General features: G+C 45.7%; 1 protein-coding gene across 3 annotated transcripts in view; it reads left to right on the top strand.

Moving 5' to 3' along the window:
- Positions 1-25,273, top strand: part of DIP2B (disco interacting protein 2 homolog B) — a 596,277-nt gene that overhangs the window by 402,030 nt on the left and 168,974 nt on the right. For all 3 annotated transcript variants that reach the window (XM_030198260.1, XM_030198261.1, XM_030198262.1), the window contains 2 exons: positions 287-423; positions 11,250-11,330. In XM_030198260.1, the coding sequence (XP_030054120.1) occupies positions 287-423; positions 11,250-11,330 (218 nt within the window). The remainder of the gene's footprint in view (positions 1-286; positions 424-11,249; positions 11,331-25,273) is intronic.

The raw sequence follows: 25,273 nt of genomic DNA on the forward strand, positions 1-25,273 counted from the left end.
AATGTACTACACCATCATAATGTCACGTGGCTGACATGTTCATTTTCTTTGCACTATATCATTTAAACTAGATTACAATGTTATTTATTATTTAAGTGTTTCTTTTGTGTTGGAATACGTTGGTTAATAGGCGTTTGGTGTAACAATTTTATTAATTTCAAAGCCAAAACACAATTTTTAATTGGGCAATTGAGAATGAGAGTGAATATTAAGGGATAATATCATTTTTCCAGAAATCGTTTCTGTGGCCCTTTGTTCTTTAAAACAGTTGATTTGTTGGTTTCAGGAACAATGTGCATTGTGAAACCTGAGGGTATCCCTCAGCTTTGTAAAACTGATGAGATTGGAGAAATATGTGTGAGCTCTAAGACAGGAGGCATGATGTATTATGGCCTGGCTGGTGTGTCGAAAAGCACATTTGAGGTAGGTCTCAACTAATACTTATCCTTTTCTGTGAAGAAACAACCCAATTAGACTAAAAATCCATCATCCTCATATTTTATTTTTAATAATTATTGTTCAGTCTCCCCCCCCCCCCCCCCCCACACTTTTTTTTGTATCTTCATCTTCATTTGTATATATTGCTCCTTTTCTCTTTATAGATCCCAAAGTGGATTACAGGAGTAAAGAAATATATACAATAAAACATAACTGTCAAAGAATGAAAATAATTAAGGCAGGAAATGTATATTTTTCTTAGCATCTATACTAGACCAGTCCAGAACGTGTGGGTTGTGTTCATCAACAGCGGATGGAGACAGAAAAACAAAGTAGCGCCTTGTGATTTTTGCAGGTTCAGAATGCTCAGTATATTGCTGTCTCCAGCAGATAATGACAGTACACCATGCCGTTCCTGGACTACATTGGCCTAATAGGCTTCTTTTTTTTAATTATTTTAACTTTTATTGAAATTTTTAATTTAACAATCCAAATATCAACTTGTACAGCAAAATAAAGTATGCATCAAAAAGAAAAGGATTATTATATCTAATCCAATAAAAAGAAAAAAAATATTTACTAAACTGAAATCCACAATAAAGAGGAATCCAAGGACTCAATACAAAGGAAAAATATTAACTAAATAATACTAAACAGAAAAAAATGCTTACACTTGGCTAAATAATAGGAGATTAACCACTACGATACAGTATCTGCCTGTGTAGGTGATGGGGTTCTTCCCTGTCCCTCAATTACCTATTTAGCAAAAGTAAAAGTAGATGAATGTTTGAGACCATGATGTCTAAAATAAAGGCGTGCAAACCCCAATCTTTATCTGAAACCAAATCAAATATATCTGAAGCTGCCCAGCCAACAACTTTACTTGGCTGGGCAGATTCAGATATATTCAATAGCACAGAGACATCTAAAGGTTCCATGGCTTTCTCAATGTCTAGCTGATGATCAGAATTAATTCTCCTCTGAAATGGTAAATAATAAGCCTTTACTAAGGGTGGAATAGATTCAGAAGGTATATTCAAATTTTCTTTTAAATATCTTAGGAAAAGTTATTTAGGTGAAACAACTGGTAAACCTGGAAAATTCAACACTCTCTGCAGTTTCTAGCCATATCTTGCAAAGATTCTGTTCTTACTTTCATCCACTCATCCTTCACCAAGGCAGAATCTAGCATTTTTGTACTGGTGACAAATTCTTCCAACTTTTTTACCTTGTTGTTCAATTGAACAATACCAGTCTCATCTTGAACAATTCTTCTCTCCAAACCTTGTATAGTTATTTCCATATTGGTGTATTGTAAAGTTCGTCTTAAGGCAAGTCTTGAATTGCCTTCCAAATATCTTCTAATTTAAAAACTCCATCCTGTTTAAATCTTTTTGATGGTATGGTCTCCAGAATTGTGCATACTATTCTAAATGAGGTCTCACCAGAGTCTTATATGGGGCATCATCTCCTCCTTCCTACTGGCCATTCCTATCCCTGTGCACCCAAGCATTCTTCTAGCTTTCACTGTTGCCTTTTCTGTTTGGCCAACTTAAGATCATCACATACAGTTACACCCAAGTCCTGCTTCTCTTTTGTGCACAAAAGTTCTTCACCCACCTAACCTTTACCGTTTCCTCAGGTTTTTGCAGCCCAAATGCATGACTCTGCATCTTTTTAGCATTAATTCTTAGCTACCAAGTTCCAGACCATTCTTCAAGCTTCGTTGGGTCCTTTCTCATGTTATCCAGCCATCAGGGGTGTCTACCTTATTGTAGATTTTGGTATCATCCGCAAAGAGGCAAACCTTACCAGACAGCCCTTCAGTAATATTGCTTATAAAAAATTTAACCTTACTGCACACCACTGCTAATATCCCTTTCCTCAGAGTGAGCTCCATTTACCACCACCCTCTGTCCCCTACAACTCAACCAGTTCCTAACCCAGTCAGTCACTTTAGGGCCCATACCAAAAGCACTCAGTTTTATTTATTAGTCATCTGTGTAGAACCGTGTCAAAGGCTTTGCTAAAATCTAAATTCACCACATTTAACGTTTTCCCTTATTCCAGCTCTGTTGTCACCCAGTCAAAGAAATTAATCAGATTTTTCTTGCTTCGGTTCCTGTAATGCGTTGGATTCCAAAAACTTTACTATTCTTGGTTTTTAAAGCATTCCCATTAATTTACTTATCACAGAAATCAGACTTACTGGCCTGTAATTCCCAACCTCTTCTGCTTTTTGTGCCACAGGGATTTGATTCCTCTTATGAAATCCTAGGATATCTTCAGTTTACTTGAGCTCTTAATCTTGCATCCTCAGAAGTACCTACCTATTGAACCAACAATGGTTACCTCTCCATTTGTGAAACGCAGTCATTGTGCTTCAGAGTTAGAAAGGGAACCTTGTTTGTTTAGTTCAGGAAATTGTTTTTCATAATCTGTTTTCCTGAGTACCACTGTTGGTACAGGTAACTTCCTTCTCCCTTCTTTATTGTCCCCTAAAATTTCTTGGGCTATATGATGCTTGCTGAGTTCTCTCTACAAGTCATCTTGTTATGTTTTTTCAGTGATTAACTGCTGCTCCATCAGTCCCAGCTGCTCCACACGTGAACATTGTGCCATCTCGGGCCTTAGATCTGCTGTTTCTTACAGCAACTGGAGAATTATGCACAGCCTCCTCTAGGAAGAAGTCAGTCGTCTTTTCTACACTTTGAAAGCTATCTAATTCATCTCTGCCATCTCCTGCTGTGATTCTTTCCCAGGCCTTACATTACTTTCATGCTACAACCCTGGGAGTTTACATCAACAAGTTCAGATCTGCTCTAGAACCTCAAGCAGCTTCTGCTCTTATTTGGACTCTACTTGTTCATGAAAGTAGCAGAGGTATTTCTTCTTGAGGATAGAGGACATGCCCTTTGATACATGATAGCAGGCAGCTATCATGAATGGCTCAGCATGCTTACTTCTCCACTGTTGAGTCCTCAAAGAAGCATCAGTTTGTGTCGCTGCTAGCAATTCTACTCTGTGGTCTCTTCAATAACACTTTGTGCGCACCGAGACACTATCGACCCTACTTTTTATGGTATATTGTTTTTATTAGAGATCAATAACCTGTACATATACCACTAAAGAATTTGTTACATGACATCGTGTCAATTACCATTCTCTACAGGTACAGAGATCACCAACTTTAGTCAACAGACTTTAACATAATTTTCTCCCTTGCTAACACCCCCTCCCTCCCTCCCTTCCCTCCTCCATAATTCCCCCCTCCCAAAACCTTCCCCTCCCCGCCCCCCACCCTCTGTTATCATTCATATATCAAGACACCACTAAAAGTTCAACAATCTGCTCCTGGCAGCCAAGGTCAGGGTGTTTAAAAGTGGACTCCAAGTATTCTGGAAGTTCCGTCCAGTCTTGGATTTAAAGTCTATCACTCCCATCCGTTCAGTTCGCATAAATGTTATCATATGAGCCCGCCACTCCGATAAGATCACTTGCTTAGTAACTGTGATTGCCTTTTGCACAAAAGCTGTAAATCCAGATGGTATGGGGTGAACAAATATTGGATGGGCCAACAGCAATCCCGAATTATATTTCCACCTGGTCTGCCAAATGTCAGAGACGTATTGTATTATCTGTTTCCAGTATCGTGCTATACCTCTGCACTTCCAAAGCATGTGTCCCAGGGTAGCCCCAGGTTCTTTACACTTGGGGCATTCCCCCCACAGCGAGAGTCCCATGTGAAAGGCTCTTCTGGGGGAGATATATAGCCGAAGCGCCACTTTATACTGCATCTCCCAATGTGAAATCATAATTGAATGCTTCCTCAGGGTTAGAACGTCTCTCTTTGTTAAATTGTACAGCGCTGCGTAACCCTAGTAGCGCTCTAGAAATGTTAAGTAGTAGTAGTAGTTAGAACGTGTGCTGTAAACTGAGGCAATGTAAGGTCTATCGATATGTCTTGCTTCCATTGGGACAGTTTGACCCTACTTTTTAACACTCACGCCTGCCCATCTTAACAATAACCCTCACACATGACTCACTTTTGGTAAGTCTGTTACCCATTACATGGTGTTTTTGTCTTTACACGTTGTCATCTGTCCACATTTCTTGTTTGTCTGGGATACCTATCCCCATTCTTTGGGGACATCACTCGCCCTCTTTCTGGGTTAAACAACGCCTTCCTCCTTTGGTGACTCAGTTGCACCATCATACATTTGGTTAGGCTTCTCAATCAATCCAGTTACTCATTGATTTTCCCATTGGTCTCCTAAATTGTAGATCTGTACGTTCCAAATCGTTTCTCATCCGTGTCCTGAATCTCCAAATTAGGCAGAGGCTTGGCCATTGTATAAAATACTGATTTGAAAGTCTCAGAGATCCTCTCCCCATTCTCTTATCCAGAATTGCTAATAGTTAAAATTGATTTCAGTTTCACCATTATTCATTCTTGTTTTACTGTTTCCTACCCCCCCCCCCCCCCCCCCCCCCCACACACACCCCCATCTTCAGCTGTTTGGGAAGCTTGTTGACTAGCCATATCAGAAGCTACTATACGCTTCCCTAATTTGTTTATTCTGGGTGATTTTAACATACATATAGACAATTTTACAAACCCTAGGGCTAAAATTTTTCAGGATTTCTAGTTTTTATCTATCTTTGCATCAATGGGTCTCCTTTCCGACCCATACCACTGGTCACACCCTGGATCTTGTGCTAAACTTACAGGAATCTTGTATATCCTTATCAGCTTTTTCTTTCTCTCCATTCTTATGATCTGACCACTTTCTACTTCTTTTCTCTCTTTCTCTACCTTCGCTCCCTTCAACCTGCTGATAACCACTGGCTACTGGTCTAGGGCCCTTTCCCAGATTAATGTTGCTTCAGTTTCTCTCTCACATTTTTTTTGCTCCCATCTGATTTTTAAACCAAATCACTTAATGATCAGACTGAGTCCTGGTACACTATTCTGACCCAAGGCCTTGACAAAGTTGCCCCGAGTACTTTCCATCAATGTTACTTGAAAAAGAATAAGTAGTTTTACCAAAGGTAAATCATGCCAAACGAATCTCATTGAGTTCTTTGATTGGGTGACCGGAGAACTGAATCAGGGACAAGCTATAGACGTAATCTACTTAGATTTCAGCAAAGCTTTTGACACGGTTCCCCACAGGAGCCTCTTAAATAAACTGGACGGGCTGAAGATAGGACCCGAAGTGGTGAACTGGATTAGGAACTGGTTGACTGACAGAAGCCAGAGGGTGGTGGTGAATGGAATTCGCTCGGAGGAGGGAAAGGTGAGTAGTGGAGTGCCTCAGGGATCGGTGCTGGGGCCGATTCTGTTCAATATATTTGTGAGTGACATTGCCGAAGGGTTAGAAGGTAAAGTTTGCCTATTTGCGGATGATACTAAGATCTGTAACAGAGTGGACACCCGGGAGGGAGTGGAAAACATGAAAAAGGATCTGAGGAAGCTAGCAGAATGGTCTAAGGTTTGGCAATTAAAATTCAATGCAAAGAAATGCAAAGTGATGCACTTAGGGAGTAGAAATCCACGGGAGACGTATGTGTTAGGCAGTGAGAGTCTGATATGTATGGACTGGGAGAGGGATCTTGGGGTGATAGTATCTGAGGATCTGAAGGCGATGAAACAGTGTGACAAGGCGGTGGCCATAGCTAGAAGGTTGCTAGGCTGTATAGAGAGAGGTGTGACCAGCAGAAGAAAGGAGGTGTTGATGCCCCTGTATAAGTCGTTGGTGAGGCCCCACCTGGAGTATTGTGTTCAGTTTTGGAGGCCGTATCTTGCTAAGGATGTAAAAAGAATTGAAGCGGTGCAAAGAAAAGCTACGAGAATGGTATGGGATTTGCGTTACAAGACGTATGAGGAGAGACTTGCTGACCTGAACATGTATACCCTGGAGGAAAGGAGAAACGGGTGATATGATACAGATGTTCAAATATTTGAAAGGTATTAGTCCGCAAACGAACCTTTTCCGGTGATGGGAAGGCGGTAGAACTAGAAGACATGAAATGAGATTGAAGGGGGGCAGACTCAAGAAAAATGTCAGGAAGTACTTTTTCACAGAGAGAGTGGTGGATGCTTGGAATGCCCTTCCGCGGGAGGTGGTGGAGATGAAAACGGTAACGGAATTCAAATATGCGTGGGATAAACATAAAGGAATCCTGTTCGGAAGGAAGCGATCCTCAAAAGCTTAGCTGAGATTGGGAGGCGGAGCCGGTGGTGGGAGGCGGGGCTAGTGCTGGGCAGACTTTTACGGTCTGTGCCCTGAAAATGACAGATACAAATCAAGGTAAGGTATACACAAAAAGTAGCACATATGAGTTTATCTTGTTGGGCAGACTGGATGGACCGTGCAGGTCTTTTTCTGCCGTCATCTACTATGTTACCCATAGGAGCTCAGAACATATCCAGAGTTCACTTACTGAAGCCAGGTCCAATATTTAATCCATTTTGCCATCATCTGTTGTATTCTACCTTCCATATTGCCGTTAACCTATTCAGCAAATAGTAATTACTCATTCTATTACAAAAATTCTGGTAGAACAGCTCTCTAGCCCCTTTCCAGCAGGCTGCTAGTTCACACCAAGCCGCAACCATCATATATTTTAAGAGCCGCCAGTTCCAGCAAGTTCTCTTGCAAGAGAAAAAGCCTCGGGCTCGCTCTGGTCTAACCAGAGTCCCACAACCCCCTCCATAACAGCTATACATTGATCCCAAAATTACATCAACTTGTCACATTCCTACCACATGTGGATAAAGGTGCCCTGCCTTCCACATTTTCTCCCAACAGTCAGCTGAGCCATTGCCATAGATTTTTTTTGAAGCCTGAAAGATGTCAAATACCATCTATACAGCTGTTTGTACCCATTTTCCACCATGTTTGCTGCTATAGAAACCTTTGCTTTAGCTCAATAGATCTGTTCCCATTGCTGCTTAGCCAAGGGTATGCCCAAATCCTCTTCCCAAGCTCAGATATACCAGGGTTTATCTCCCACAGTTGGGGCCAACGCCAGATACAGTTTGGATATAATGTCCTTTTGCCCCAGGGTTTCAGAACAGAGTGCCTCAAAATAAGTCATGGGCCCCTTCTTTGCATTGCCAACTTGTTTTCTTGCAAAATAGTGTCTCAGTTGTAAATACCCAAAATAGTCCTGGTGCTCTAAATGATACTACTGTTGCAGGGTACCCAAGAGTAAGACCCCCCCCCCCTTAAGAAAAAATTACCAATCCTTATTAATCCTTCCCCCCCCCCCCCCCCAAGCCTTAAATATACAAGACCATCCACCAGAGGAAAATCCCTCACAGACCTGAAATGGGCATGAGAGGTGAGACCTCCTTCATTCCTTGCATATGTTAGTATAAGTATGCTGCCTATACTTATACCACAAGCCCAAGGTGTGCTTCACAGAAAGGACAGGGTTGTTTTGTTTTTTTTAAGGCTTACTATTCCCATATTCCAAATCCAGTTACATAAATCCATTCTCTCTCCCCCCATACTGCTCCATCTGGACCTATTGCTTCTCAGAATTCCTATATCAGTCATATAATGCCTTCTATTGTGCTGCTACATAATTTTGTTTAAAGTTAAGAAGTGCCAAGTCCCCTTCAATCCTAGCTGCTGTAATACAACTGTAGCCACGTCTGTTAGACAAAATGTTTATTCTGGTATGGCTGTGGGGAGTACATTAAATAAGATAGTCGTTTAACCAAGATTTCTCTACCTAATACTTGCTATCCTCTCAAACATTGACACATTCAGTCTGTTACACCTTTCCAGCTCCCTACCTAACTGACCAGGATCTAGCCAAATGTGAGGGGCATTTAGTCAAGAACCATGCATTAATTGAAATTTAAACCAAGATATTTTTGATGAACTTGCATAAAGAGTTTCAGTAATCTAATTTGTAGGACACATAGGGGCTCTTTTACAAAGCAGCAGTATGCACTAATGTATGCTTACTGCACATTAAAAGGCACTACTGTGGGACACGCTCAGGCGCCCCACATTAGTTTGGGGATCAGAATCTCATGCTAAATATATATATATATATATATATATATATATATATATATATATATATATATATATATATATATATATATATATATAGGGGGCAGAGAGTAGGTGTGCCCTGCGCTAATTAGCAAATCACCACATGCTGCAGATTAGCACAGAAGCCTTTACCGCATAGTAAATAGGTAGGTGTAAGGGCTTATGTGCTAATTGGGAAATTAGCACATGGCCATTAAGAGGAAAATTGAAATTGCGGCCATTTTACTGCTACGCTAAAAGTGGCCTCAGCGCACGGGGAAACCCAAGTACTAAACATAGCACAGGACACGTTTTAAGCATAGCTTAGTAAAAGGGCCCTATAGGCTTTAATCACAAAAATAAATATGGTATTCTGCTTTAACTGATAGAACTTTTAAAAAATGGATTTGTGTTGGTATTTTTATAAATATCTTAGACTCCAAAAGCACTTCGAAGAGATGAGTCTGGGAGGAAAATATGGAATATACTCTACCAATAATTTTAATACCATTCAGATCCTCTAGCATTTCATTCCCGATTCACATTAACTGCATCTTGTGTCATTTAATCTATGCCTATGTGTCTTCGGCCGATCCACAATAATCTCCAAGGAAGTAGTGAGCTGTTCAGTAGCTACCAGGGGACCAAGGCCCAATTTCTTACAAAGCTGCAGATCATCAGCATACGTGAAATAGGGAATGTCTGTATGAAATAAGTTTCCCTATTGCAGGGCTTCCCAAACCTCCCCTGGGGACCCCGCAACCAGTCAGGTTTTCAGAATATCTGCAAAGAATATATATGAGATAAATTGGCATATGCTAGATCTTTGTTGCATGCAGATTACTCTCGTATGTATTCATTGTGGATATCCTGAAAACCTGAAAGAGAAAAAGAGGACCAGTGACTTGTAAGCTGTATACAGAGATAACAGCAGATCATGCATCAAGGAGGTAAAGTCATTTAATAGTAGGGGTAGATCTCATATAAAGGTTGCCCAACGTGGCCATGTTTCACCCTCAAAAGGGCTGCATCAGGAGATACTAATGCAGATCAAAAGGTCACATAAAATAGTTCTATACAGAGTAAGAATATGTAGAAGCCAGCAGCAGTTCAGTATAGCATACAGATGGCATCAACTAGTACAGATTGTTAGTATCCCCTGGTGCAGCCCTTTTGAGGGCAAAATGTGGCCACACCAGGTAACTTTTATGTGAGATCTACCCCTGTGATGAATAAATGGTTTTAGTTCCTTGATATGTGAGATCTGCTCTGTTATCCTGAAAACCTAACTTATGGGGCCTTCTGGACAAGTTTTGGGAAGCCATGCCCTCGAGTATCTCATATAGTCCTTAAGAAGTAAAGGAGACAATATTGATCCATGGGAATATCTACACTGCAGAGGCCAAGGATTAGAACAAAAGTCATCATGGCACAGTCATGTCTAACCTCAGTTCTAGCAAATGTACATTCCAAAAACTAACACATTCTAATCAGGAAATAGAAATTAAAATTCATTTTTCTACCTTTATCTGGTTGTTGTTTTTCTAATCATGTTGGTCCCAAGTTCTGGTTTCTGCTTTCCTTTTCTGTCTTCTCAACTGTCTTGCCAGGATCTCCTTATCCATTTGACATTTATTATGTTCCAATATCCATCATTCATCTTCCATCCACCTCTCTATCTGCCTTGTGTCCCTGCTGCTATCGTCCTGGCATGTTGAACATCTTTCTTTTCTTTGTCCTTTTTCTTGCTCTGTTCAGCATCACCCCCACCATCCCCACTCCACATGCCCAGCATTATTCCTCTGTGTCCCTGTCCCTCCCCATACCCTGCACCTCTCCTCACTCTTCTTCTCCTCCTGCACAGCCCCTTCCCCCATCCTCCACCTGCATCTGTCAATCTCTTACTACTACTCACCTGTCCTGTCTCAATTGTTCCCCCCCCCAGGCCAATTTCTCTCTTCCTTCCCACTTGTCATAAGAATAGCCATACTGGGTCAGACCAATAATCCATCTATCCCAGTATCCTGTTTCCAGCAGTGGCTAATCCACGTCACAAGTACCTGACAGAAACCCAAATAGTAGCAATATTCCATGCTACCAATCCCAGGGTAAGCAGTAACTTCCCCATGTCTGTCTCAAAGTTAGACTCTGGACTTTTCCTCCAGGAACTTGTTCAAACCTTTTTTTTAAACCCAGATATGCAAACTGCTGTTACCACATCCTCTGGGCCAGCATCTTTTTCGCTCCCTTTCCTCCTCCCCCCACCCCAGTCTACCAACCTTGCTTTGGTGAACAGCAGTGCTAAAACATTCTGCCTGCAGCTGGTGCAGGGCCTTCCCTCTCATGTCCCTCCCACCAGAAATGAAATTGCATTAGAGGAGGCAGGATGTGACAGAGGGAAGGCCTTGCACCAGCTGGAGGCAACATATTCCAGCACTGTTGCCCACAGAAGCAAGGCTGGAGGACTGCAGAGGTGGGAGAGTGAGATATGATAGGCCACAGAAAGGGAAGAAATGCCAGACTTTGGGGTTAGGGATCATGGAACCAGGAGTCAATATGTGTGAGGAGGGCACTTTCATATGAGATGGAGAAGGAGCCTAAATGCATGTGACTTGATGTGCGTGGGACTGCTCTCCAGAATATCGGTGTACATATATCTGCATAGTTGTAGTTTTTGTAATCAGTATAAACTCTTGTCGTTTTTCATGATTCTCACTAGATCTGTAATGTTTGTTGTTTTTTTTTTTTTTTCAGGTTGTCCCAGTGAATGCTTCCAGAGCACCTGTTGGTGACATGCCTTTTATTCGATCTGGTTTGCTGGGATTTGTGGGACCTGTAGGTATTCCAGATCTTGGGTTTTTTTTTTTTGCTCCAGACCTCAATGTCTTAAATGTTAAAAGAAGCTTTGTTCTAGGCCATTGGTTCCCAAACTGTGGATGAAGATCCCAGATGGGGGTCACAGAAACAGGGTCACTTCCCTTCTCTCTAGACTTCCACTGTGATCTGTACCTAGTAGTTGCAATCAGCACAGGGCCTGTGGGTCAGTGAATATTCACAGGAATTGCCCCCTTCTTCTGTGGCTCACTGGCATGTTTTTCTTGAAACAAGATAATTTGTGCATTATTGATACCTTTTAGGTATATTTATGTTTATTGAGACTCGTTATACCATTCTAACTGCCTAGGCCTAGCAGAGCGGTTTACATATAATCTCTATATATAAAAGGCACCACTGAAGCCTCCAGCCGGAAGTGTGAAGCGCCAGAGATATCCGGTTTCCCCATGAGTGAAGGAAAACAGCACAGCAGGAAATCCCTCTCTCTGTAACAGTGAAGGACTCAGAGGGGGGAGGGGAGAGACGCCCTCACTCTCTCTGTAACACAAACACAGTACAGCAGGAAACTTAACACTGAAGGACTGGACTCTGAGGGGGGAGGGAGAGAGAGAGAGGGCAGAGGGCAGGGACACACACACTCCCACATGCACACTCTGAAGAAAACCTTGCTAGCCCCCGTTTCATTTGCATCAGAAACGGGGTTTTTTTACTAGTTACAAATAATAAAATGAAAAGAACACCATAAAATAATAGGAAAGTTATTCATTCATACTAAAGGAGGGGAAGGCAAGGTCTGAGAGTATTGTAGACTGAAATTTCATACTTGCTGGTCCATCACCCATTGTCTTCAAATGCTTGTTGATAAAGAGAGGTTTTCAGGAAGGCTTTGAAGGATGTTAGAGAGATCACTTTGAAGGTGTATATGGAGCAAATTCCAAATAGAGGGAAAAAGAAAAATGCAGTGTTCCTGGTGGATTCTTAGCATTTTTGGGGCTGGGAAGAATGAAAGTGATCATTGATAGAACGGAGTAGCCTCACTAGAGAATAAGGGATGGTCAGATGTGAAAGGTAATCCGGAAGACTGGTTATGAGTGCTTTAAAGATAGAAGGGCTATTTTATAGATTACTAGTAAAAAAGCCCCGTTTCTGATGCAAATGAAACGGGGGCTAGCAAGGTTTTCTTCTGTGTGCATGTGGGAGTGTGTGTGTCCCTGCCCTCTGTCCCCTCCCCCCTCTGAGTCGTTCACTGTTACAGAGAGAGCGATTTGATTTCGTGCTTTGCTGTGTTTTCCTTCACTGTTTGTGTTACAGAGAGAGCGAGGGCGGGGCAGACACTCATGGGGAAACCTGATATCTCTCCCCCTTCACACTTCCGGCTGGAGGCTTCATTTAGAACGTTGGTGGTGCCTTTTATATATAGAGATACGCTTTTCCACTGGCAGTCAGTGATATTGTTTGAGTAGGCTAGGATCTTCTGTTCCCTGGGTGGGGGGTTGGGGGGTGATGCTCAAAGCCACATGCAGATAGGCCCACAATGCTACAGCATTGCAAAAAAAAAAAAAAAAGGCGCTGCAGTGCTTGAAGCAAATGATACTTCCATATCATCAAGCTGATCAATCCATAGACTGGTGGGTTGTGTCCATCTACCAGCAGGTGAAGATAGAGAGCAAACTTTTGCCTCCCTATATGTGGTCATGTGCTGCCGGAAACTCCTCTGTATGTTCTCTATCTCAGCAGGTGGTGGTCACACACAGCAGCAGCTCTGGCTAGGCCTCCAAGCCTAATTTTTAGGTTTTGTTGAGTGCCTGGGGTTGAGGGCTCTTTTGAGCAAGTGCAAACCTGGTGGTGCCAGGTCCCTCCTTTTCTCCCCCCTCCCGCTGGCTCCGTTAAAAAAAAAAAAAAAATTTTGAACGTCCTTAAAGGCGTTTATTTCGACGTTTATTTAAACGTTTATTGCAGCTACTCACTGGGACACCAGGTCGTTACAGCTCGGAGCGGACAGCAGGTAATTTTTACCTTTTTATAGCGGGCAGGGGGTTCCCCGATTTATCTCCACGTGGCATATGGCGTCGGAGGGCGAGGGCGTAAAGAGTCGCTCCCCGGATCGCTTGGGCGCTTCTAGAGGGGATGCGGGGGTCTTAAAGCCTGATTCGCCCTTGTTGGGTGACAGTTTCGTGGCCGATGAATGTCCCGGTCCTTCCTCCGGCGTGGCGATTTTTCCCGCCATAAACGCCCATCCCCCGCTCCTCGCCTCCGCCATCTTGGCCGGCCACGCGGCTCGGACGGCTTCTTCTTGGGCCACCCTTGAGGTTGGAGACATTAATGCCATGAACGCCCTTAATTTGGGCGACGGCACAAAAGCGGCTAAAGTTAAGCGCCGTTCTTCCCGCGCGGCTCCTTCGCGGAGTGTCGCGCCGGACGCCATTTTGGATGCGCAGCATGTCTCTCCCCCGCTCTTGCGAGCGCCGGTTGAGGGTGCGTCTAGGGCTGTTGCCCAGGCTGCGGAAGTACACAGTCTGGGGGGTTTCTCCCCCGAGTTTGTTTTGCTGCTGCATCAGGCCTTCCTTAAGCAAAACGCTGCCCCTGCTCCCTCGTCTGGTAAAGAGGTTGAGGTTCCCAGAGGTAAACGCCCTCGGGTTGATTCCCAGGCCTTGGAGGACTTTGTCTCCTCCGATGTAGATGAGGGCAGCGTATCTGAGGTCTCCCAATGGTCCTTTGCGGATTCCTTGGAGGAGACGGATCCCCGCTCGGATGGAGCGGATGACCCCTCTGCAGCGCGGCTTTTTAGCTCAGAGGATTTGTCCAACCTGTTGGTACAGGCCATGGACACTTTGAAGATTTCCTCTCCGGAGGACGTCTCTCCCTCAGCCCCTGTTGGCTCTGCCATTATGCTGGGGACGAAGCGCCCGCCTAGAACCTTCCACGTGCATGATGCCATGCACACCTTAATTGCGGCTCAATGGGATGTCCCGGAAGCGAGCCTTAAAGTGGCTAGGGCTATGTCCCGCCTCTATCCTTTGACTGAAAGGGAACGTGAGGCCTATCTGTGGCCTACCGTGGATTCTTTAATCACTGCGGTGACTAAGAAAACGGCGTTGCCGGTGGAAGGTGGCACGGCCCTAAAGGACGCCCAAGACAGAAGATTGGAGGCGGCCTTAAGGTCGTCCTTTGAGGCAGCTGCTTTAAGTTTGCAGGCCTCAATTTGCGGCTCCTATGTGGCCAGGGCGTGCCTGACTATGGTGCAGCGGGCTTTCCCCTCGGATCTTTCCTTGAGGGCTGATTGGCCGGCCCTGGAATCGGGCTTAGCCTATTTGGCAGACTTGCTGTATGATGTCTTGAGGGCCTCAGCGAAAGGCATGGCTCAGACAATCTCTGCGCGGCGGTGGCTTTGGCTGAAACATTGGTCTGCTGACCACGCCTCTAAATCCCGCCTGGCTAGATTGCCTTTTAAAGGCAAGCTGCTCTTTGGGGTCGAGCTGGACAAAATCGTGACCGATCTCGGCACGTCTAAGGGCAAGAAGTTACCAGAGGTCAGGGCTCGGGCTAGTACTCGCCCTGGTACCTCCAGAGGACGGTTTCAGGAAGCCCGTCGGTACCGCCCGGGCAGGTCGGGCTCCTCTGCCCCCTCTTCCTTCAAGAGGAACTTCTCCCCCAAGCAGCATTCCTTTCGCAGATACCGCCGTCCCGGAGGTACTCCCTCCGGTCCTCCCCCAGGGTCTTGTACCCAATGACGGGGCCTTGGTCCACGCCCCAGTGCAGATTGGAGGACGGCTGTCCTCGTTTATGGGCGAGTGGACCACAATAACTTCAGACGCTTGGGTGCTGGAAGTCATCAGAGACGGCTACAAGCTAGAGTTCTGCCGACCCTTAAAAGACGGGTTTGTACTCTCTCCCTGCAAGTCTCCGGTCAAAGCTGTGGTAGTGCAGCAGACCTTGAACAATCTGATCCGCCTGGGTGCGGTCGTTCCGGTGCCAGAAAATCAGCTTGGCAAGGGATGTTACTCCTTTTTCTTTGTGATACCAAAGAAAGGAGGTTCTGTACGGCCTATCCTCGACCTCAAAGGGGTCAATTGGGCCTTGAAAGTTCGGCACTTTCGCATGGAGACCCTCCGCTCTGTTTTAGCGGCAGTGAAGGCAGGAGAGTTCCTGGCATCCTTGGACATCAAGGAAGCTTACTTGCATATTCCCATCTGGCCTCCTCATCAACGCTTTCTGCGTTTTGCAGTACTGGGCCGACACTTCCAGTTCAGAGCCCTGCCGTTCGGGTTGGCTACTGCTCCGCGGACCTTCTCCAAAGTAATGGTGGTCATCGCGGCCTTCCTGAGGAAGGAAGGAGTTCAAGTCCATCCTTATCTGGACGACTGGTTGATCCAAGCCCCCTCTTATGCAGAGTGCGGCAAAGCTGTGAACCGGGTGGTTGCTCTTTTGAGCTCCCTGGGGTGGATTATCAACTGGGAGTAAAGCCAGCTGCGCCCGACTCAGTCCCTGGAGTATCTGGGAGTTCGATTCGACACCCAAGTGGGCAGAGTGTTCCTGCCAGACAATCGGATTGTCAAGTTTCAGGCTCAGGTGGACTAGTTCTTAGTAGCCTCTCCTATTCGGGCTTGGGACTACGTGCAGCTGTTGGGCTCTATGACGGCCACGATGGAAGTAGTGCCCTGGGCCAGGGCTCATATGAGACCACTACAACAATCTCTGCTGCTGCGCTGGACTCCGATGTCGGAGGATTATGCTGTGCGCCTTCCCTTGGACCCAGCAGTGCGCAAGGCGCTGAGCTGGTGGACGCAGACAGACAAGTTGTCTGCAGGAATGCCTCTGGTGACCCCGGAGTGGATTGTCGTCATGACAGACGCCTCTTTGATGGGCTGGGGAGCCCACTGCTTGGGAAGGACAGCGCAGGGGCTCTGGTCTCCTGCAGAGGCAAGTGGTCTATCAACCTCCTGGAACTCAGAGCCATTCGGTTGGTGTTGTTGGAGTTCATCCCGGTACTGGTGTTGAAGCCTGTACGGGTCCTGTCGGACAATGCCACGGCTGTGGCCTATGTCAACCGCCAGGGAGGTACCAAGAGCGCCCCTCTAGCCAAGGAGGCCATGAATCTATGCCAGTGGGCGGAAGCGAACCTGGAACAGCTGTCAGCGGCCCACATTGCCGGAGTCATGAATGTCAAGGCGGACTTTCTCAGTCGCCATACCTTGGAGCCCGGAGAGTGGCAGCTATCTGCTCGGGCGTTCTTGGGCATCACGAAGCGCTGGGGCCAGCCGAGCCTAGATCTGATGGCGTCATCGGCCAATTGCCAAGTGCCGCGCTTTTTCAGCAGAGGACGGGACCCTCGATCCCTGGGAGTAGATGCTCTTCTCCAACAGTGGCCGACACAAGAGCTTCTCTATGTGTTCCCGCCCTGGCCCATGTTGGGCAGGGTGCTAGACCGGGTGGCAAAGCATCCCGGCAGGGTAATCCTGGTGGGTCCGGATTGGCCCAGACGTCCCTGGTATGCGGACTTGATCAGGCTCTCAGTCGGCGATCCTCTGCGGCTGCCAGTGGAGCAGGGCCTGTTACATCAGGGTCCCGTGGTGATGGAGGATCCTCCCCCTTTGGTCTTACGGCCTGGCTATTGAGCGGCAGCGTCTGAGAAAGAAGGGCTTCTCAGACAAGGTCATCGCCACTATGCTGAGAGCGAGGAAGCGCTCTACTTCTACTGCTTACGCCAGGGTTTGGCGTATCTTTGCAGCTTGGTGTGAAGCAGGCTCACTTTCTCCCTTCACTGCTCCAATTTCTTCAGTGTTGGCGTTCCTGCAAGAAGGTCTGGACAAAGGCCTGTCGCTCAGTTCCCTGAAAGTTCAGGTAGCGGCTCTGGCTTGCTTCAGGGGCCGCCTGAAGGGTGCTTCCCTGGCTTCGCAGCCAGATGTGGTGTGCTTTCTCAAGGGAGTTAATCACCTGCGCCCTCCTCTGCACTCAGTGGTGCCTGCGTGGAATCTCAACCTGGTGCTAAGAGCATTGCAGAAGCCGCCTTTTGAACCCTTGTTGAGGGCATCTCTGAAAGACCTGACGTTGAAAGCAGTCTTTTTGGTGGCTATCACTTCAGCCAGAAGAGTTTCCGAGCTCCAGGCACTCTCATGTCGAGAGCTTTTTCTGCAGTTCACTGAGGCAGGAGTGACTATTCGCACAGTGCCTTCCTTCCTGCCCAAGATTGTTTTTCGCTTCCATGTGATTCAGCAGCTCTGTCTCCCTTCCTTTCGTAGGGAGGTCTACCCAGAGGAATACTCTGCTCTCAATTTCTGGATGTGAGACGAGTCATCATCAGATACTTGGAAGTGACCAATGATTTCCGGAAATCGGATCATCTGTTTGTCCTGTTTACAGGTCCTCGTAAGGGTCTGCAGGCTTCTAAGCCTACAGTGGCAAGATGGGCAAGGAAGCCATTGCAGCGGCTTAGGTGGCCGCGGGGAAGGCCCATACCTTTGCCAGGCATTACCGCTTGACTGTGGCTGCTCGGGCGGAGGCCCGGGTTGGAGCTTCAGTGTTGCGGTCAGGGATTTCTATGTCCCGCCCTGGGTGAGTACTGCTTCGGTACATCCCACCAGTCTATGGATTGATCAGCTTGATGATATGGAAGGTAAAATTATGTATCATACCTGATAATTTTCTTTCCATTAATCATAGCTGATCAATCCATAGCCCTTCCCAGATATCTGTACTGTTTATATTCTGGTTGGATTTTAGGTTCAAGTTTAGCCTTCAGTTACTTCAGGAGGACTTCGTGTTCAAGTTCTTCTTTCACTTGGATTCTTCAAGAGTTGAGACGAGTTTGTGTTACAGTGAGCTGCTGCATTCCTCTCCCCTCCGTTTTACGGGGCTGGATTGAGACATAAATTCTGCCGGCACTCCCTCCCGCTTCGTGCGGCTGTAGGGCAGCTTTGTACCCCTCCCGCTTCGGCGGTGTTAGGGTCAGTCAGCTCCTGTTGCGGTTGCAGGATAAGCCAGATCCCCCCGCATCGGCGGGTGTGGTGTCCCTCCCCCGCTCCGCGGGGATGAGCTGGACGGATTCCCCTCCCCCACTTGTGTGGGGATGAGCTGGGTTAATTCCCCTCCCCCGTTTCGGCGGTGGTGAGCTGGGCAGAGTGTCCCTTCGTGGGTGTAATTCTCTAAGTGCTGAGTCCTGCGGATGGAGCTTTGATATCGACATACTGAGGAGTTTCCGGCAGCACATGACCACATATAGGGAGGCAAAAGTTTGCTCTCTATCTCCACCTGCTGGTAGATGGACACAACTCACCAGTCTATGGATTGATCAGCTATGATTAATGGAAAGAAAATTATCAGGTATGATACATAATTTTACCATAAATTTTACATTCAGTGAAACCGCATCTAATGGGCGGAAGTGGGGGGAGGGACATGCCTGACACACGCACACAAAGGGTTTGCGGTAAGTGTGGCTCTTGTGCACATGCGCAGACCAAAACAGAAGTGTTAGCATACATCGGTGCTTATTCTTGTATGCTTATCCTTCAGCATCTAAGTATTAGCCTCACAAATGGTACTAGCACATGGAAGTTTTACAGGGCTCAAGTTTGGGCACAGAACAGGTGCAAATGTGTGCTTTTACTTTTGGTTTTGTTCAGTCACACGCACATGTTTGTCGTTCCCCATCTGCCTTTAAAACTTGCAGGAACCTCCAAGAAGACAAAACCAGCAGTTCAGTCTGAAAAACTGACAAGAAATCTTTTCCTCAGAACCTTCAATACTGCCCCTGACCTAGTGGAAAATTTTCGGCATTGGAGGCCATCATTTCCTTCTGCACATTGCAGTGCTTCTGTCTAAGCATACTTACTGACCTCATTAATATCCACCCATAGAATTTACACCCATCTTTATCATGCACGTTAACACTCACACTGAAGCCCTCTAAGCATTCAGCACACAATAGTGTGCAAAACCTGACATGAACCACATATTTACACTCGTAATAGCTTGGATCATCAAGCCCTGGGTTAGCTGGGGTTAGTGATGTCTTGGAAGCAGAGTTCACAGCTTTGAGGGGCATGAGTCAGGCATTGTGCAGTGGTGACACCTAAAGGTCAGATTGATCACCCATGGCTGCAGTGTTTGGAAGAAGTCCTGGTGCATGGCCTTTAAAGAAGACTGTTTCTACAATGAGTGGATTAAAATAAATGAGAAGGGAATATAAATGGAGGATAACTCTTATGATGTTGCTAATTAAGTTCCATAGTTTCATATCCTATCTCTTTTTGATTGTAACTGGAAGGTCAAAAGAGCAGGATAAAACTACCAAACCAACCAGCTTATTCTTAATAAACTATAGCCCTGCAGTGACAGAAGGAAGTAAGTCTGTTCTGGTTGATTTGTGAAAACTGGGCAAAATATGTTTTACTTGGTTTCTCTGCAGTGAACTTAGTGCCTTTTGCTTCTAAAATATTGGGGATCCTGAAATGACTGTGTAGAAGTCCAATATACATTATGATGGGTTATATTTGCTAGATTACAGATAAGCACTTAATTTATTTTGAGCATAATTGGACTTACTTCCTTCTGCCATTGCAATGCAGCTTAATAGAAAATATTAAAGCAGCGGGCTGAGAACCAGGGAAGCTAGAGTTTAAATCTCACCAATTCTTCTTTTGACCTGGGACAAGTTGCTAACCCTCAGTTGCCTCAGGTACAGACTTAGATAACCTGTTATAAAATTGTCCCTGTATGTGTGAAGGCAACATAGTGCTTGTTTTTTTTTTGTCTTTAGATATCTTTTTATCAGAAGTTCAAGTCAGTGTTACAAAGAAAAGGCAATATATACATCAAGTATAAGAAGCAAAATATACACTATGTAAAACAAATCGCTCCTCAAACATAAAGGCCAAAACAGGAACCTCTAATTTTTAAAGAGATATATATATAAACCCTTCCCCCCTCCCCCCACATTCCCTGCCTCCTCCACTGGGCTATGCAAATAGATGTCCATAAGCAAATTCTATGAGCAGTGAGTAAGAAAGTGTTCCCATATGAGCTCCCTTTTAGCCAGGTCTTGTTACGCTGTGCTGTGGTCTTTTTCATATCCACTAGAAACCAAAGTTTTGTAATCCATTATTAAGCAGGTGGAAGTCTCCAATTTCCAAGCAGTAACCAGAGTTAGTTCTGCTGCATTAAGACAATATTGGATAAGATGTTGCTGTCTCAAGGGTGCTCTTGGAACCAGTCTATTAAGCAAGTAGATCCATGGGTCCAGTGGTGTCTGAAGACCCAACCAAGATTACAGCTTATACTGCACAGTCTTCCAATAAACACACACTTTGAGACAGGTTGTTTCTCTATAATATCACCAAAATTTGCCCTTTCTGAGCACACTACCACAACCCTTATCCACACTCTTATCACCTCTCCCTTAGACTATTGCTACTTGCTTCTCACAGGTCTCCCACTAAGCTATCTCTCTCCCCTTCAATTCTGCTGCATGACGTATATTCCGCCAGTGGACCGCTAGGTGAACGAGGGGTAGAAGGGGGCGATCAGGGAAGACAAAGCCATAGCAGAGAGATTAAATTAATTCTTTGCTTCGGTCATCACCGAGGAAGATTTGGGAGAGATACCGGTGCCAGAAATGGGGTTCAAAGTTGACGAGTCGGAGAAACTAAATGAAATCTCTATAAACTTGGAGAATGTAATGGGGCAGTTCTACAAATTGAAGAGTAGCAGATCTCCTGGACCGGATCGTATTCATCCTAGAGTACTGATAGGATTGAAAAATGAACTTGCGGAACTATTGTTAGTAATATGTAATTTATCCTTCAAATCGAGCGTAGTACCACGGAAGATTGGAGGGTGGGCCAGTTTTTTTAAATAAGGTTCCAGAGGAGATCCAGGAAATTATAGACCGGTTAGTCTGACGTCGGTGCCGGGCAAAATGGCTAGAGACTATTATAAAGAACAAAATTACAGAGCATACTCAAAAGCATGGATAATGAGACAAAGTCAACAGGGTTTTATGAAGGGAAATCTGCCTCACCAATCTAGTTACATTTCTTGAAGAGGTGAAACAAACATAGGTAAAGGTGAGGCTGGTGATTTTGTATATCTGGATTTTCACGAAAGACAGGCGTGTGACAAACTACCTCATGAAAGACTCCAGAGGAAATTGGAGAGTCATGGGATAGGAGGTACTGTCCTGTTGTGTGATTAAAAACTGGTTAGAAAACAGCGATTAGGGTTTAACTGGTCAGTTTTCTCAATGGAGAAGGGTAGTTAGTGGGGTTCCCCAGGGGTCTGTGCTTGGATCGCTGCTTTTTACATATTTATAAATGACCTAGAGGGTTGGAGTAACTAGTGAAGGTAATTAAATTTGCTGATGACACAAAGGTATTCAAAGTTGTTAAATCGCAAGAGGATTGTGAAAAATTACAAGAGGACTTATGAGACTGGGCGTCTAAATGGCAGCTGACGTTTAATGTGCGCAAGTGCAAAGTGATGCATGTGGGAAAGAGGAATCCGAATTATGGCTACGTCGTGAAAGGTTCCGCGGTTCGGAGTCACTGCCAAGAAAGGGATCTAGGTGTCATTGTTGATGATACGTTGAAACTTCTGCTCAGTGGCTGCTGCGGCTAAGAAAGCAAATAGATGTTAGGTATTAATAGGAAATGAATGGAAAACAAAAATGAGGACGTTATAATGCCTTTGTATCGCTCCATGGTGCGACCGCACCTCGAATATTGTGTTCAATTCTGGTCGCCGCATCTCAAAAAAGATGTAGTGGAATTAGAAAAGGTGCAGAGAAGGGCGACAAAAATGGATTAAAGGGGTGGGACAACTTCCCTATGAGGGAAAGGCTGAAGCGGCTAGGGCTCTTCAGCTTGGAGAAAGGTGGCTGAGGGGAGATATGATAGAGGTCTATAAAATAATGAGTGGAGTTGAACGGGTAGATGTGAAGCATCTGTTTACGCTTTCCAAAAATACTAGGACTAGGGGGCATGAGATGAAGCTACAAAGTGGTAAATTTAAAACGAATCGGAGAAAATATTTCTTTATTCAATGTGTAATTAAACTCTGGAATTTGTTGTCAGAGAATGTGGTAAAGGCGGTTAGCTTAGCAGAGTTTAAAAAGGTTTGGACGGCTTCCTACAGGAAAAGTCCATAGACCATTATTAAATTGGACTTGAGGAAAATCCACTAATTCTGGGATAAGCAGTATAAAATGTTTTGTACTTTTCTGGGATCTTGCCAGGTATTTGTGACGTAGATTGGCCACTGTTGGAAATGGGATGCTGGGCCTGATGGACCTTTGGTCTGTCCCAGTATGGCAATACTTATGTACTTATTGTTGCTATACTCATATTAGCCCTTTGCTCAAGTCACTTCATTGGCTTAGTATCTGTTTTTGCATATAGTTGAAGCTCCTCTTATTGACTTACAAGTGCATTCTCTCTGCGAGTCCTCGGTACCTTTCCACTCTTATCTCTCCCTACTCTCCTCCTCGGGAACTCCTTTCACTTGGTAAATCTCTCTTATCTGCACCCTTCTCCTCCACCGCCAACTCCAAACTCCGTTCCTTTTATCTTGCTGCACCATATGCCTGAAATAGACTTCCTGAGCCAGTATGTCAAGCTCCATCTCTGGCTGTCTTCAAATCTAGGCTAAAAGCCCACTTGTTTGATGCTGCTTTTAACTTCTAACCCTTACTCATTTGTTCAGCGCTTGCTAAAGTCTCCAATGATCTGTTCCTGACCAGATCCAAAGGTCTGTATTCTATCCTCATCCTTCTCGGTCTGTCTGCTGCTTTTGACACTGTTGATTACAGCCTACTCCTTGATACGCTGTCCTCATTTGGATTTCAGGGCTCTGTTCTTTCCTGGTTTTCTTCTTAGCTCTCCCAGCATACCTTTAGTGTGTACTCTAGTGGCACCTCCTCTACTTCTATCCCACTGTCAGTTGGTGTACCTCAGTGATCTGTCCTGGGACCTCTTCTTTTCTCCATCTATACTTCTTCCCTTGGTACTCTGATCTCATCCCATAGTTTTCAGTATCATCTTTACGCTGATGACTCCTAGATTTACTTCTCCACACCAGAAATCTCAGCTGAAATCCAGGCCAAAGTATCAGCCTGCCTGTCTGACATTGCTGCCTGGATGTCTCAGCGCCATCTGAATGTAAACATGACCAAGACTGAGCTTCTTATCTTTCCCCCTAAACTCCTCCCTCTCCTCTGCACATATTCAGCAGACTGCTAAAACCGTAGCACAGGTGACGGAATACCCGGGGACAATGGCTGGACAATGGCAGCATCCGAGTTCAGCCCTATTACCATATGGCCAGAGCTGGGGTCTACCCCCAGCAATCCCCATACTATGGCGCATGGCCGGGCTACGATGCCACCCCTTACAAGCCCCGGCAACCAGCCTTTACAAAAGGCGCTGCCCCACTCCCATCACCCACAACGTCCTCGGCCACCCCAGACCCTGGCTACCTGTGCCCTAAACCACCTATTGCGGGGCGGGAACCCGCACTCAGGGGCAGTCAACACGGTGACACCCTAGGGCCAAACCCAATGCTATCGAGCAAGGGGGAGCCGCGAGGCATGGCAGACAACACAGAGTGGAGATATCCCCCGATGACAGATACCGTGGGTACGTCCAGCGGATTACACACCTGATACAATGCAAATGTTGATGTGAATGTTGGGGAGGGGGCGGGCTGGATTGAAGGATGTAGCCCAGCGATCATGGGGAGACAGGGCCCACACTCAGGGAGAGAGGGCGACAGTGGGGGTCAGGTCATGCCCGCTAACGACAATGCGAGGCCTGTGAAAGACAAGAAAGAGAAGAATAAAAAGAGGGGGAAGGGAAGGAAGAAGAGTAAGTGGAGAGACTCTAGCAATGAGAGCAGTTCCGATTCCTCATCCTCCTCTTCCTCATCGGATGAGGAGGAGGAAACGCAGGGCACAGGTGGGGCTGTCGGTGCCAGGGATGAATGTCCCCCGCAGCTGGCTGCCCTACTTCGCCAATGGAGGATGGTCCCCAAATCAACCAGAAAAAAGTGTAGCTGGGTCGCCCATCCAGGACCCAGCCAGGCTCGACCCTGCTTAGCTGCCTCTTCCTCCACATGACTGTTGCCTTCACTCCACAGCAATCTGGCTCCTCTGAGCCTTGGCTCCAGGCCTGTGAACTCCCAGGACTTCCTCCTCCGTTCCTTTCACAGAGGCACATTCAAAGCCCAATGTTTATAAGTAAGAGCTTTTATTTTCTTGCTTCAAACAATAAACACCCTTCACTCCAGGTTGTTTAGGCTAGCAGCCCAGAGCACAATTCAGGTTCAACACAGTCAAATTCAGGTTCAAAAACAGTCCATATAACTTCACTTCACTTTAGCTCAGATTACTTCACTTAGGAACAGTACATTATCAGAGGGAAAAACCAAATAGCTTGGTAGGTTGCAGCCCAGACCTTTTAGTATGAAACAGTTTACACAGTCTTTCTTGCACCTCTTACAGCACGGTTACACAGCTTTATTCCCACCTGGTTCAGGCTGGGGTTTCAATTGTGCCCAGCTCTCTTTTTCTTCCACAGGCTGTACCTGTTTCCTCTTTAGTAGAGATTTCCCCCAGTGCCTCAGCCTCTCTCCTCCGGTCTTCCACCAGTCTCTCCAAGGTACAGCTAGCCACCCTCTTTCAGCAGCTTTTTGGGTTTGAGCCAGGGCTCCAATCTCCATCTGTTCCTCCCCTAGTCCTTCAGTAATCTCTATTTTATCCTCCTCTTCTTCCCCCGCCCCCAATCTCTCCAGCTGGCCCTCATCACCCTCCTCAGAGACCATTTCCCAATCTTCTATCTCCTCCCCTACCTCTTGCACAGCCGGGTGGGGAAGAGAAGGATTCTGGACTGGTATTTCCCTCCCCTTCTTCCTTAACCCAACCAACCTCTCTGCCTCCGGTAGCCCAGCTTTCT

Source organism: Microcaecilia unicolor, chromosome 3 (genome assembly GCF_901765095.1).
Source record: "Microcaecilia unicolor chromosome 3, aMicUni1.1, whole genome shotgun sequence".
NCBI classification, from domain to species: domain Eukaryota; kingdom Metazoa; phylum Chordata; class Amphibia; order Gymnophiona; family Siphonopidae; genus Microcaecilia; species Microcaecilia unicolor.